Source organism: Thamnophis elegans, chromosome 1, assembly GCF_009769535.1.
Source record: "Thamnophis elegans isolate rThaEle1 chromosome 1, rThaEle1.pri, whole genome shotgun sequence".
NCBI classification, from domain to species: Eukaryota; Metazoa; Chordata; class Lepidosauria; order Squamata; family Colubridae; genus Thamnophis; species Thamnophis elegans.
This window is the reverse complement of record NC_045541.1, coordinates 109,121,062-109,134,668: the sequence shown is the minus strand read 5'-3', so window position 1 is coordinate 109,134,668 and position 13,607 is coordinate 109,121,062. Positions and strand designations below refer to the sequence as shown.

Sequence of the window (13,607 nt, the reverse complement as noted above, 5' to 3'; positions counted from 1 at the left end):
GCCAAAGCTCAATATCTTTAATGTTCTACTTTTATTATATATTACAATTGATATATAATGGCAACTAAGTTCCTAAATAACAGATTAAACTTTGTATGTAGAAAATCATATTCAGCAGTCTTTCTGTTATTTTCATAAAAAAACCAACTCATCTTCTCATAACCTGACAAGGTAGTGGAACCTCTGTTTCTGAAGTCTCCTCTTGATAACAGTATTATTTGTTTTCATTATAGGCTGCTTAAAAGGCTTCCATTGATGATATAACTTTCATATTAGATGTAATCTGACAGTATGGAAAAATGGGGGAAACTTATAATCAGGTACCTCTTGGTCTGTGGAGTTCCTTGATTAGGGTATTATTTTCTGCTTGAACTACCAAGGAGGAAGCCACACCTCCACCAACATGGCAAGTAAGCTACTCTATATAAACAGGGAGCAAACCCCACACTCACCAATACTGATGGTGTCATCTAGAGGAGTGGCCCCCAAACCTTTGGGCACCGCCAGTTCCATGGAGAAAGGTTTTTCCATGGACTGGAAGGGGTGTGGTTTTGGGTGCTGACTGCATCCTGGGGATAGGTTTTCACTTGTTTGCATGGCCCGGTTGCTGGCATGCCATGACCTGGTGCTGGTCCACTGACCTGGGTTGTGAACAGATGGGTAATTAAACATCTGCAAGCAAATGACCAAACTCAAAGATCAGCAAGGACTCCACAGTTCAACCCTGAGTTACATATATCCTCTTCTGTTGGAAACTATTGGTCTGTCATGTTTAAGGCAAATGTTGCCACAGACTTGGTTAGTCATCTGCAAGGTTCTGGGCTGTAAAAAATGAAAGATTATTTTATATAACATGTGTTACAAGTCAGTAGCTAAAGTCCTTGTGACTCTGCAGTCTGCTGGTTCGCTTGTCAGTTGATAGAGCTTGAGGGCAGATAATTATTGCTTATTTTTTTAGTTTGTTTGCTTTGCTTCCTTGCGGGGATTTTCCTTTTCCATACTGAGTATGCAGGAACAAGCAGGTGCTGAAAGATTGGATGGTCTGGGGAAAAAGCACACAGCAAGAATACTCTCATGTAAATTAATCAGCTACTTTTTTTTTCAGACTGTGTATTGAAAAAGGTTTTTGTTTTTTGTTTATTTCCTTCGCTTTAGAATCACAAATATGTGTCATGATGATGCTGTGGATGTTCCTAAGTTGAGTTAAAGAGAGCAAATCCACATTGATGTTTCATGGCCCAGGGTTGCCATTATCTGTGTCGCTTTAAAAAAAAATCACTCCACCACCTTTCATTGGCAGGACATTTGGTTGGTCTCAAGCATTAGCCATGTCTGAACTGTGTCACTGGTCTTTTTTAGCAAGCAAATGTTATGTGGCAGTTTTTAGTTTGGTGTTGAGTTGAAAATGGCATTGGAATATTTAAGCATGTGACTATGCTAGCTCTGTTGCTTTTCTATTTGGGGCTCCTTACTTTGTGCTTTATGCGGTGACATGTAGCATTTCTGTCCTAGGTGATGATAAGTATGGGCGGAAAGTAATTTTGTTCAGTGCCTGTCGGATGCCTCCTAGCTATCAGCTTGATCATGTGAAGCTGCTAAGGTGAGTGTTGCTCTACCTGACTTGCTTAATCTTTGAATTTCCCCAAATGCTTCTCATTTAAGAAGCTTCTTCAGTTCTAACTGACTGGTGGGGAATGGAAGGATGTATATTCTTTGCAGTCATCTGATTGCTAACACTCTGAGGGCTGGCCATTAGCTCTCAGAGAAGAATATAAATCCTTCCATTCCCTACCATTCAGTTAGAACTGAAGCTTCTTGGATGAGAAGTGAAATGTTTTCAAAGAAAAAAAACCAAAAAAAGTCCAGTTGCCTTACGAAAAAAGCTCCTATGGAACGTTTTTGAACAACCATTAAGGAAAAATTCATAAACACTCATAGTTCATTTGTCTGCTATTCCCAGTCACATTTTAGAATCCATATCTGTCTTTATATAGAGAAACTGGATTGTTGTTATTCTGACTAAGTATTGATATAATTATTGACCGCCAGTTCTCTTTCTTCAGCTATTTGAAGTATACACTGGACCAGTATGTGGAGAGTGACTACACCCTAATATATCTGCATCATGGTCTGACCAGTGAAAACAAACCATCTCTAGGTTGGCTCCGGGATGCCTACCGGGAATTTGATCGCAAGTGAGTAGCTGTGGTTTTGGATTTTAAAAGAGTTAAGATGGTCTGGATAAGGATAAAATAAATAAAAATGAGAGTATAATATAGTTTTATAGCCTTCTTGGGTAAGAGATTTAGGTTGATTCTCTCTTTTTCTTAATAGCAATCAAGTTCTTTTCAGTTGTTTCAGATAAATCATAATTCTTTGTTTTTCAGATACAAAAAAAACATCAAAGCATTGTTCATTGTGCATCCAACTATGTTTATCAAGACACTGCTGATTCTCTTTAAGCCCTTGATCAGGTATGAAAACGGAAAGATGATTTGTTAGTAATAGTATGGGTCTAGTATAAAGTGGTTAGGAAGTGCATTTTTTTTAAAGTAGGCTGACAATTATAAGTTGGAATTTTAAAAATTATATTGTTTTGGTCTTCCTTCCAGGAAAGAGTTTGAGAATGCATTATTTCCCTATTTTTTTCCTTACAAAAATGGATGAATTGGCCAAGAAAGCTGTTACCTATGGTTTTTATATTTGGTTTAGCAAATTCCATTTGGTGTCTCATGATATTTTGATTAGCAATCTGTTAAATTTAGGCTGGTGAGATGATCACGGAATAGCCACATACCTGGCTCAAAGATCATACTCAAAAAAACACTTTTCAATGATTCCTTATCAGTCTAGATAAAGGTATCAAGTGAGATGTTCCAAGGCTGAGTCCTGGGCTCTTTGTTTTTCATTATTTTTACAATTTGAAGAGGTGGAGGTAATGCTTATTAGATCTGCAGATGACACAGTAGTTGATATGATAGCTAATTCCATAAATAAAATTCAAAACCATCTTGATAGATGGAAAAATAGACTAAGTGTAACAGAATGAAATTGAACAGAGGCAAATGTAAAGCTCTTCACTTAGCAAACCAAAATTTAATCCAAAGCCATAGGCTGGGAAACTATTATGGCTTGGTAATAGTATTTGTAAGATGTTCTTGGAACAACAAACCAAACATGAGCCAACAGTGTGGTTTGACTTAAAAAAAAACAAATTAAAAAACTCTCCAATTCCAGACAATACAACAGGATTTATAGAAACTAGAATAGAAGAAGAGAAGGGGAGTAAGACTGATGAAGGGACTGGAAACTACATTTTACATGGAGTGATTGAGAGAACATTTACTCTTGAAAAAATATGAGTATGCTAGTACTCTTCAAATAACTTTTTCACAGAAACAGCTCAAAGTCTCTGTGTTCTTGTGCAAAACACAGAAAAATGGGTGAAAATTATGGAAGGCAAATTGTAATTGAATATTGAAAGGAACAATAAAAGCACTTCAACAATATTCTGAGATGGACCTCTTCATGTGGAAGTTAGACATTTGTTGGGAATGATTTAAATTTCATTCCTGTCTTGAGCAGGAGTTGGATCACATGGCTTAAATGGCACCTTCTAATACTACAATTCTACAGTATGATTGATTTTACAGATGTGTAGTTCATGGACTATTATGGGAGGATATAGATAACTTCATTTTTCATCTGGACTTCTCATGGTTCCAACTCTTCCTTTTACCACAACCCAACTGTTGTGTATCAGTAGTTTAAGTTCAATATTTTAACCACCATACTATCTCAGTACAGTAGGACCAGTTCATTCAAGTTATAAGAGTTCCATTTCTAGTTGAACAACTTGTGCATGATGAAACCAAGAAAAAAGATATTTATTTTACTGATTGATTGGTTTGAATTGTACCTAACGTGTCTAGAAGCAATTCAAAAGCTCATCCATTTTATATGTCCAAAATAGACAAAATATTTCAAAACGGGGGTGGGTGGGGGTGTAGATGAATCATTCAGTACAAATAACTAGGATTGGATTGGATTTTCCAAGCAATGAAACTGCATATGAGATGGCATATACTGTAACAAGGCTACCTCTCTATGTGTACATCTCATATACCACAATGCTGTAGTTTTTCAATAGTGTTCCACGTTTGTTCAAAATATTCTAGCATTTTTCCCTCCAGAGTTAATTTTGTTCTGCGGAATATGTAATGAAACAAAAGAAAAAAGGATACCCTATTTCCTATCTTCTACTTATTTTCTTTATAGCATAGTGCAAATATTGCCTGCAGTCCAGTAGTTCAGAACTATGAAAAATACTGCTGAAACTCACTCTTATTTACTGATAGTTTCCATAATGTGGCTACTTTATGATTATTGTTTTTATATGTCTTTAACAAATCCCTTTGCCCTATGGGGATCAAAAATGCCTAACTTGTGTTGAGCAGCTATTTATATTGTTCAGTATTGGAAATTTTCCAGTCAGCTGATTTCTGAGAATTTCTTCTCCTCTGTAAATGATTTATTGTAAAATGCAAGTTTCTTTTATAAATAAAATTTTTGGAAAAGGATCCATTTTTAGGCCATTGCGAAATCTAAAGATGAAGAATTTTACTAATATATAAATTGCCAATGATGCAGGGATAACAGGACAGTATATCCTCCTAACTACTGCACAAGAGTATCCTTCTCAATGCCATTTCTGTCTGTTCATCTCATCTTTGAGTGTACTAACACTTATTTTTTCATGTACCGGGCTATTGATTGTCTTGCAGCTTTAAGTTTGGACGGAAGATATTTTATGCAAACTATCTGAGTGACCTTGAAGAGCATGTGAAGTTGGAACAGTTGGGAATCCCAAGCCAGGTGCTAAAGTGAGAACAGATTACTTATTGACTAGCTTATTTCCAGCTTCTGTGGAGGAGGATGTATTAAGAAGGGGAGTCAAGGAAAGGGCCTTCAATGTTTGGTTTCTTTGCACATTTGGTATGATGCAGGCAGTCCTTGACTTACAACTGCTTGTTTAGTGACCGTTTGAAATTACAATAGCACTGAAAAAAGGGACATGACTATTTTTCACACTTACAACGTGATCAAAATTCAGATGCTGGAGAACTGGCACGTATTTATGATGGCTGCAGTGTCCTGGGGTCATGGGATCCCCTTTTACGACCTTCTGACAAGCAAAGTCAATGAGGAAAGCGGATTTACGTAACAACTGGGTTACAAACTTAACTGCAGTGATTCACTTAACAGCTATGGCAAGAAAAGTTATAAAATGGGTCAAAACTCACTTAACAACTGTCTTGTTTAGCAACAGAAATTTTGGGATCAGTCAAGGACTACCTGTACTTTGAACCTTTGGGATGCCTCCCAGAAAAAGAGGGGGAGACATTTTTTTAGTCTATCCAAAAAGTTGGATATTTTCTCCCAGTTATTCAACTATCTTATTATTCCTTTATTTTATACTTGAGAACTTACTCTTAACTTTCTTAAGGAGAGATTATTTTAGGTCCCATCTTTAGTGCACTATAGATCTAACATGCTCATTTCAAATAACCTGTTTCTGCTCAGTTGCCTACAATCTTGATGTCCTAGCTTTTATTAGAAGGTTTATAACAGTTAGTTAGTTAGTTAGTTAGTTAGTTAGTTAGTTAGTTAGTTAGTTAGTTAGTAAGTAGACAGTGTAACTGTTTTATAGAGTATATTGTAGGCCATTCTTTCACAAAGTAGTGCATCAATGGATACAAGTGAAATAATAATTTTCAGTGTAGGAGAGATTTCATATATACCAATGTTTATTTTATTGTAGGTATGATGAGTATCTGAGATCACTACAAAAACCTACACAGGTGCCTCAGAAAGTAACACCACCCCGTCCACCTCTGCCAAATCAGCAGTTTGGAATTTCTCTCCAACAGTGAGTATTTCCATCTCTTTTTTTTAATTGGTGTACTAGCGATGCCCGCACAGTTTGTCTGGATAGTAGTAGTATTAATTTTTCCATCCAATTACTGCTGTAGTAATTTTCTTCTGCCAGTTTGAGCTGCCAACATCACGGCCAGAGAGACCTTGAATATTAGCTAGCGTCAAGGTGTTTTCTCCACCTTCCTCCAAATAATATGTATCGCCTGAGTGATTTTTTTAGAAAGGTTGGTGTAAAATTATTTGTAGCTTCTTGCAAAGGAAAGATAAACATTTAAGCTTCTCCTCTACCAACAGGCTGAAGGAGAAGAGCTCAGACCGGAATCCTATCCCATTGGTGGTCAGAGAAACCACTGCTTATCTACAAGAGCATGGTAAGAGCAAGGAAAATCCATGTTCAAATTGATCTGTCCCCTCTACTACAGGGATGTTTTGCTTGGAAGAGGTTAGCTATTTTCAGATGTCTTAGCATTTTTCTAATTCCACACTGAAAAACAGTGCAATCCCATATATAGTAGTATTTGTAGCTCTTTCCATGTAAATAAGGGGGAAAATTTCTCTAAATCCTTTGGAGAACTTGCCATCTTCCAGCTTCATTGTCCAGTTCTATAATTGGCAGAATAGATGCATTGTTTTTAGGGCTACATAATGTTTATTGCTCATGTCTGTAGTAATACAATTACTTCCTGCCTCTTTCAGCTCTTACCACTCAGGGGATTTTCCGGCGATCTGCAAACACACAAACAGTAAGAGAGGTTCAACAGAAATACAACATGGGTAAATGTCTGCTCGAGGTAGTCCCTTCCATTTGTCTTTCCCTTCTGTGTGGGCTTTAAATTTGCCCTTGGCACGTGGAACTTCTGCCATATTGCAGATTATGCTTTGGCTATTGCTCTGAAACACTTTATCCTCTCTTACCCCAGGATTGCCTGTGGATTTTACAGTATATGAGGATGTGCATCTTCCTGCTGTAATTCTCAAGACCTTCTTGAGGGAACTGCCTGAACCTTTGCTCACCTTTGGTCTCTACAGTGATGTTGTCAATTTCTACAGTGAGTGCTTATCAAGATGGTCCTAATCCCATATCAGTAATCTTTTGTCAGGATGCCTGGCCCAGAGTTATGATTTTTTTTTGACAGTAGGAGATGACTTATTTTTTCAAGTTAATATGATTAAATTTTTATTGATTAAGAGACTCGTTTCTTTTCAAATGTCTTTTTTCTGCAAGATAATCTCTTCCTATATTAGCTAGAATTGGGAATGTTGGTCCATATCATACTTGTTTTCTTTTCCTTTAAGGTATGGAAGAAGAAAAGAGTATAGATATTGTTCGCAAAACACTTCAGACTCTCCCAGAGGAAAACTATCAAGTTCTGTGTTTATTAATGAAGTTTCTTGGGCAGGTGAGATGAGTATATTACATACTTTTCAATTTCTCAGTTGTAAGGTGTGGTGATGATAGTTGGCTTATGTTGTTTTAAAACAAATTTGAAAATTTAATGGAGGGTACCCATCACTTATTATTAATCATTAACATGATAAGCACCCTCTATTTTGTATAACTGAGTTTGGAAATAATTTAAATCTGAATATGAGATACAGTGTTTGGAAGATCTGTGAAGACTTTGATCTTCACCCTGTGAAGGAGCATAAGGCCCTTTGTTTCCTCATGCTTCTCATTTTAATCTTTCATGTTTGATTAAATTTATTGCAATTTTTTATTTGATTATGACAAGCTACCCAGAGTTATTGAAAGATGGGCAGCATACAAGTTTAATAAGTTGTTGTTGTTGTTTACTATTTGAAAATGAGATGCTACAATAGGTGAACTTAAATTTTTCCTGTGTATCCAATCTGTATTCCTTCTATAGTGCATCATCCTGATTCCCTTTCCCCAGTCACTGACAAATATTCTACTTGTGAAAAGTTAAGGCTCAGAACATTTCATTGTTGAGCAATGATTAGAAAATTTCTATATCCATGTTGAAATCAGATCACTAGGGTGGGTCATTCCTAAGACTCTGTGGCCATAATTACGGGTGCCTAGTCATTGTAGAAGTGGATAGTTTTATACGTATCTTAAATCAATCAAATGTATAAGATCACTCAACTCACATTGTCTGTGTGGTAATTTGTTGACCTGTCCTTAGACAGTTGAAGTGGCTTATAAATTGACACATAGCGACCAATTAGGTTTTTGTTACGTTATTTCAGAAAAGTTTGCAACCAACAGTAAAAGAAATTAGCAGATGACTGGTTCTATAAACTAGGGGAAGAAAAAATACTTGTAATTAAAGGCTTGTGGTCTGCTGAACAGCAGGTATTCTAAACTCCAAATATCACTATTTTATACATAAACAACTTTGGTCTTTATTGACAGTTGAATAGATGGTAAGGAGCTAAGAATCATTGAATCAAATTCCTATTTTCTTTCAAGTGGTAAGAATAAATTTTCTTTCTCTCCCATTACTTCACATGTAGGTCTCTGCCAACAGTGATATCAACAAGATGACCAATGCCAATCTGGCAGTAGTTTTTGGCCCAAACCTGTTGTGGGCTAAAGATGCAGCTATAACCCTCAAAGCCATCAATCCTATCAACACCTTTACCAAGTTCCTCTTGGACAACCAGATGCAGCTTTTCCAGAACACAGAGGCTTGAGCCATAAGCTGTTTGTGCAAGCACACTCTGTGTCCACTGTGATCATTCCTTCTCCTCCTCCTCCTTTTCTTTTCTACCTTGCTTTGGAGATGTGGCCATTCTGAGGAAATTTCAGGTGGTGTGTAATGTGAAAGATGGATATACAGTTAACTTGTTTGTATATATGGAGCGTTTTGCAAGAGGGGGCTTATCTGATGAGGAGGGAAAGCAGATCTTAAAAATCAAGTTCTACCTTGGCTATTCTGTCTTGAGTACTGGTACTAGGATTCAGGTTGTTCTTAAATGTTTTATCTCCTTTCCTTTCCTAAAAATGTCCTATCAGATAAGTCTCCTTAGCTGTCAGTGGAACTACTTTCTCTTAGTACCAGGCCCCGGGGGAGTGGATTAGGGTAGAATTTATCTCAAATCGGTTCTCTGGTCCAAATTGATTCTTCACACGTGCCCAAGTCAGGCAATCCTCTTTAATACTGATAGTGATTTGTTGAATACACTTTATACCTTTGATGGACACGTGGACTTAGTCCCTGGCAAAATTGAACCATAATACAACTGGCTTAAGTGCCTGGAAATTTATCTATAGATTTCATGCAGCTCTGACACTTGATCTGTTATCAGGTGTTCCTGTTATGTAAAGATCCATGCTCTTGGATGCAAGAGAGCTCACTTTTCTGCCTTTTCAATGTTCTCCTGTAGACTTTGCCAGCAATTTATTTCAAATTGGCCTTGGCAGCAAGCCTTTCCTTTTTAATTGGCAGATAAGAATGCAAGTATGTATGTGTACGTGTATTGATATGCATTCAACCAGGCCAGCTCCTCTCTGCCAAAGTCCAGATCAAATGTTGGCCATACCTGTGACTGAAACAGGGGAAATGGGCTATTAGGTGGTTCTGGATGCAGCACTTTAGCCATTGGAATTATATTTGTTTTCAAGCAAAAGCTTCATAACAGGGCCAAACCTTATCCTAATCTGCTGGGATCTACTGTGCCAAAACTTTTAAAGAATGAATTTGTTTCTACCATCTTTTCCTTATGGGACTCAAATGTAGTTTTTTTGACTTAGTCAAAATGACACTGATGCACCTTTGGTTTCCTTGGCACTTGAGAGATTTGATGCATTGCTTTCTCTTTTTCTAGGAACTGAGACAGCACTGCAGTAGGTCTATTTGGCATTTTTGACTATCTCTTTTTGACTGTCTCATGAACTTAGTTTTGTAAGAGCTAGTCTTAAATTTATATAACAATAGCAGTGTCCTACAATATCTTTAGTGGTCATAGTTTTAAAATAAAATCTTAACATTTCCATTATGTCCTGCTGACACCTCTGTTGGCAGCTGAATATGGCCACATAACTGTACGTTGACCCTACAAGGTAGAGGGCCAAAATCATACAATTATAAAGAGTAGCAATATTTTTTACCCCATAGTTCAGTGAAATTACGTAATCAAATTATTTGTTATGCTTATAATTAACAGATGATCAACGAGAACTAAAAAGTGCACCTGGGTGATCGGTGCCAGTAGTTGAACCATGGCTGGTGTAAGAGTTCTAGTAGTAATTGAAACAATTCCGAAACTGTTAGTGATAACCAGGAATGGCAGATTAAGGTGGTTGAAGCTATTAAGAGGGGCTGATGTGCTAAACTCTCATTCTCCTTTTTTAAAGCATATAAGATTAATCCGATATGCTGTACATAGTGGTTAGTCTAAAGAAACATGGGACCTTTTCAGCTAGAAATGGAAAGTTATGAAGATTATCAAAAGGTTTTTTTTTCTTAATGTCTTTTATATAATACTATTTAGCATGACTAAACGAGGAGTGGCCTTGCGTAGAAACTATATCAATATTAGCTTCATTGTTTTATATTTCAGGCCATGAATAGCTTGTAGGCTGTTTTTTATAGCATGCCATTGTGAATTGAGACTAGATTTGGTCTGATTCTAAGCCGTAGAAATATTGCTTTGTTTATTAAAAATGCCCAGGTGGAAAAGAAACTGATTGTACAGAAACTGCAATTTAGAATAGTAAGGTCTCAGTGCTGAAAGTTCAGTCCCTTTACCCAAACTATCATTTCTATACTGAATTGGTTTCAGAATTGCGTTAACATAAGTTGGAGACAAAATTGTTTCTTGGGGGTTCAGTATTGTCATACCTGGGTAATGACACATTTATCAACTACATATATATCAAACTCCTGAATGTGACTTTGCATTGCCAGGTTATAAAATATATCTCGTTAAGTGTAGCATATTATTAAAGCAAACTTGCAAAATTGTAGAAGTGAGCCAGTGTAAATAACCTTTAATAGTCTCACTTTTCTGAGAGCTACCAGAAAATCTAAAGCATATGATTGCTTTGTTTCTTTATCTTTTCTCATTTTGTCTTCTTGAAACCATAGCTAGCCATAGACCTGTGATTGGGCTAGACTGTTTAAAAGAATGAAATATGTGGTTTAAACTAACACTGCACTCCCCAATTTTGATTTCCAAATTCCTGCTGCCTGAATTGGGGTATCCAAGCAGTCAGAGTAATTAGAGTAGCAACATCCATGTAGTTGTTTATGTCTTCCCACCTCCTTTTCTAATAGAACTTGATGGCTTGTTGTAGCTATGCTCTTTTGTTCTTTCGGTGATACATCTACTTATTGTTGTTCATTGTTGCTTAGCTTTCATGTTAAATATTGACCTCAGTATCTGTTGATGGAGCACTATGTCTCCACTTTATTCCTCTTTTGCCTGTTATTAAACCCATTGATTACTTGGCATCCTTTGGAAACCATTCTGTGCCCACTTTGCTAACAGCTAATCCGCTGCTTGTACTGACACAATTTTTGGGTAACACTGCTGATGTTGAGTCCAATCTGGATGATTTATGTGTACTGCCTCAGCCAAATATTACATGGCCATATGAGCCCTATTGCACACTCTCCAGTGAGGGCTTCATGTGGTAATTTTTGTTACTGTTGCTTCTTTTGATTGTTTATTGGGAGCAAGGCTGGGGATTGTTACTGTGACTTAATTACACATCCTTGTTTATTTCCTTCCAATGGTACCAATCTTGTATTCAGTTTTCACTTTTTGTACTTCAATAAACACTCAAAGCCAATAACAAATTTTGGTGTGCTTCTCAATTTGTTATTCTAAGACTAGTTATTGAGATGCTTTTTTAAAAATAGGCACCTATTGTTCTGTCCCAAGCCTCTACAATATATATGGACACAGACTTGGCTGTCTGCCACAACTAAGGAGGGAGATAAGCAACCCCTTGGCTGGGAGCCCAAAAAGCTATCTCTATAAAACAAGGTTTGAACTCACGAAGTTCTCCCCATCTTTCTCTACAGCTGGATCAGTAAATTGTTGTTTCCTGCAAAATTCCCCTCCTGTCGCCCCACTTATAAGCTGAGAGGGGCCAATCAGTAGCCACCTGTTCCTATTTCCTTCTGTGACCCTTTTTCCAAAGCAGCTCCCTCCTCCTCACAGCCCTATGCATATGTACGTCAAGGACAGCCTCCCTCTGTTCTTTCTCACTGCTCCCTGACTCAGATGCCACCCATAGAAAAAGCCAAAAACATGATCCAGCATAAATATGGTTACCATGTTTTCTCTTTGGGGAACTGGGAGATTTCAAAGGGTAGAAATTACTATCCAAATTAATGTCGCATTTGGTTCCCATGTGACATGTTGAGATACCAGGATGATTTTTGTTTATGGAAATTATAGCCGCAAAAGCCTTTTTCTTCCTTATAACTGAGTATGCACTTAAACTGGTATTAAGTCTTCTCTGGAAATGCAAAGCCAACCCATCATCCATAGATTGCATGTAACTGCAATGTACCACATGGAGGGCCAAGGGATGATTTCTTTCTCTTACCTACCAAAGAGAACTGAACATCTTAAGCTTTGCAGAAGCAAAATACATTCATTTTTGCCCCTTAACGTCTCAATTGAGCTGGGGAGCATAGGGGACGGGGAGGAAGATGTCATGTGGGGAAAAAAATTAAGGCAGTGCTTCCCAAACTTTCCTTCATTACCCCAAATCACTTATCAGAAAGTATTTTTTACCCAATGTAGGTTAAATGCTTTTAGTCAAATGTTCCTGTTATGATTGGGTAATGGGTTTGTGTGTTGTTATCCAAAGAAACACTTTTACCCAATTTTGAGTAATTTATCAAGTTTACAAAGCACTGTCTTAAAGGTATCCATTTGTCCCCAAAGCAAAGTTTGACCTTGCCTACAAATGTTGGTACTAACTCATAATATCCAACACACCAGCATTTAAGGTTTTAGTATTTGCATGACTATACCCTAGTACGTAACTGCTTTTTAATGTGTTTGTGATAGCTCTGAGATATGTGCATTCTGTAAACTACAGATACGTGTACAAGCTAATTTCAGAGTTTTAATATACCATCAATTTATTGTACACATGCAGAGATTTCATTTGCCCAGCTTTACCATGTTTCTGTACATATTGTATTTTTCTTAGAATTTAAATCGCACATATTTCTTAATATGGAAAAAATGAGATTTTTATAGCATAGATATTTATTAATTTAGTTATATAAACGATTAAAAAAATAAATCCACATCAGAAGATTCTTGCCAACCTAAAATGAAAATCTGATAGCATAATTAAATCAGCCTGTCTCCATTTTGTGGAAGTATAAAAGTTCTTGATATAAATATTGACAAAGCTGGGCCTCTCGCAGGTTTATTACTTAAATTTGTGTATGTATGTACACGCACATATGCTGCCTCCTATCACTTTAGATGGCTTCTGAGCACGTTTTTCTCCCATTGTAAAGGACATTTCTAGTCTTTCGTGATTGGTTTTGGAATATTTGAATTATTTTTTCTCAAGTACTAATACTCTATAGAGTCAGCAGTATAATCAAATTTATCAATTTTTTACTATTTCATTAAACTGCAAGGGAAACAATGTGGATGCCATAGAAAACCTTATCAAATTACTTCTGGTTCATAACTGATCTTCTATGAGTGTGTGTCTGCTTCTC

General features: G+C 36.8%; 1 protein-coding gene across 2 annotated transcripts in view; it reads left to right on the top strand.

Moving 5' to 3' along the window:
* Nucleotides 1-11,705, top strand: part of ARHGAP1 (Rho GTPase activating protein 1) — a 31,091-nt gene extending 19,386 nt beyond the window's left edge. For both annotated transcript variants that reach the window (XM_032226922.1, XM_032226914.1), the window contains 10 exons: nucleotides 1,513-1,600; nucleotides 2,064-2,195; nucleotides 2,388-2,474; nucleotides 4,785-4,883; nucleotides 5,822-5,929; nucleotides 6,232-6,308; nucleotides 6,634-6,711; nucleotides 6,858-6,986; nucleotides 7,234-7,337; nucleotides 8,416-11,705. In XM_032226922.1, coding sequence (XP_032082813.1) covers nucleotides 1,513-1,600; nucleotides 2,064-2,195; nucleotides 2,388-2,474; nucleotides 4,785-4,883; nucleotides 5,822-5,929; nucleotides 6,232-6,308; nucleotides 6,634-6,711; nucleotides 6,858-6,986; nucleotides 7,234-7,337; nucleotides 8,416-8,595 — 1,082 coding nt within the window. In that variant the 3' untranslated portion in view covers nucleotides 8,596-11,705. The remainder of the gene's footprint in view (nucleotides 1-1,512; nucleotides 1,601-2,063; nucleotides 2,196-2,387; nucleotides 2,475-4,784; nucleotides 4,884-5,821; nucleotides 5,930-6,231; nucleotides 6,309-6,633; nucleotides 6,712-6,857; nucleotides 6,987-7,233; nucleotides 7,338-8,415) is intronic.
* The last annotated feature ends 1,902 nt before the right edge of the window (nucleotides 11,706-13,607 follow it).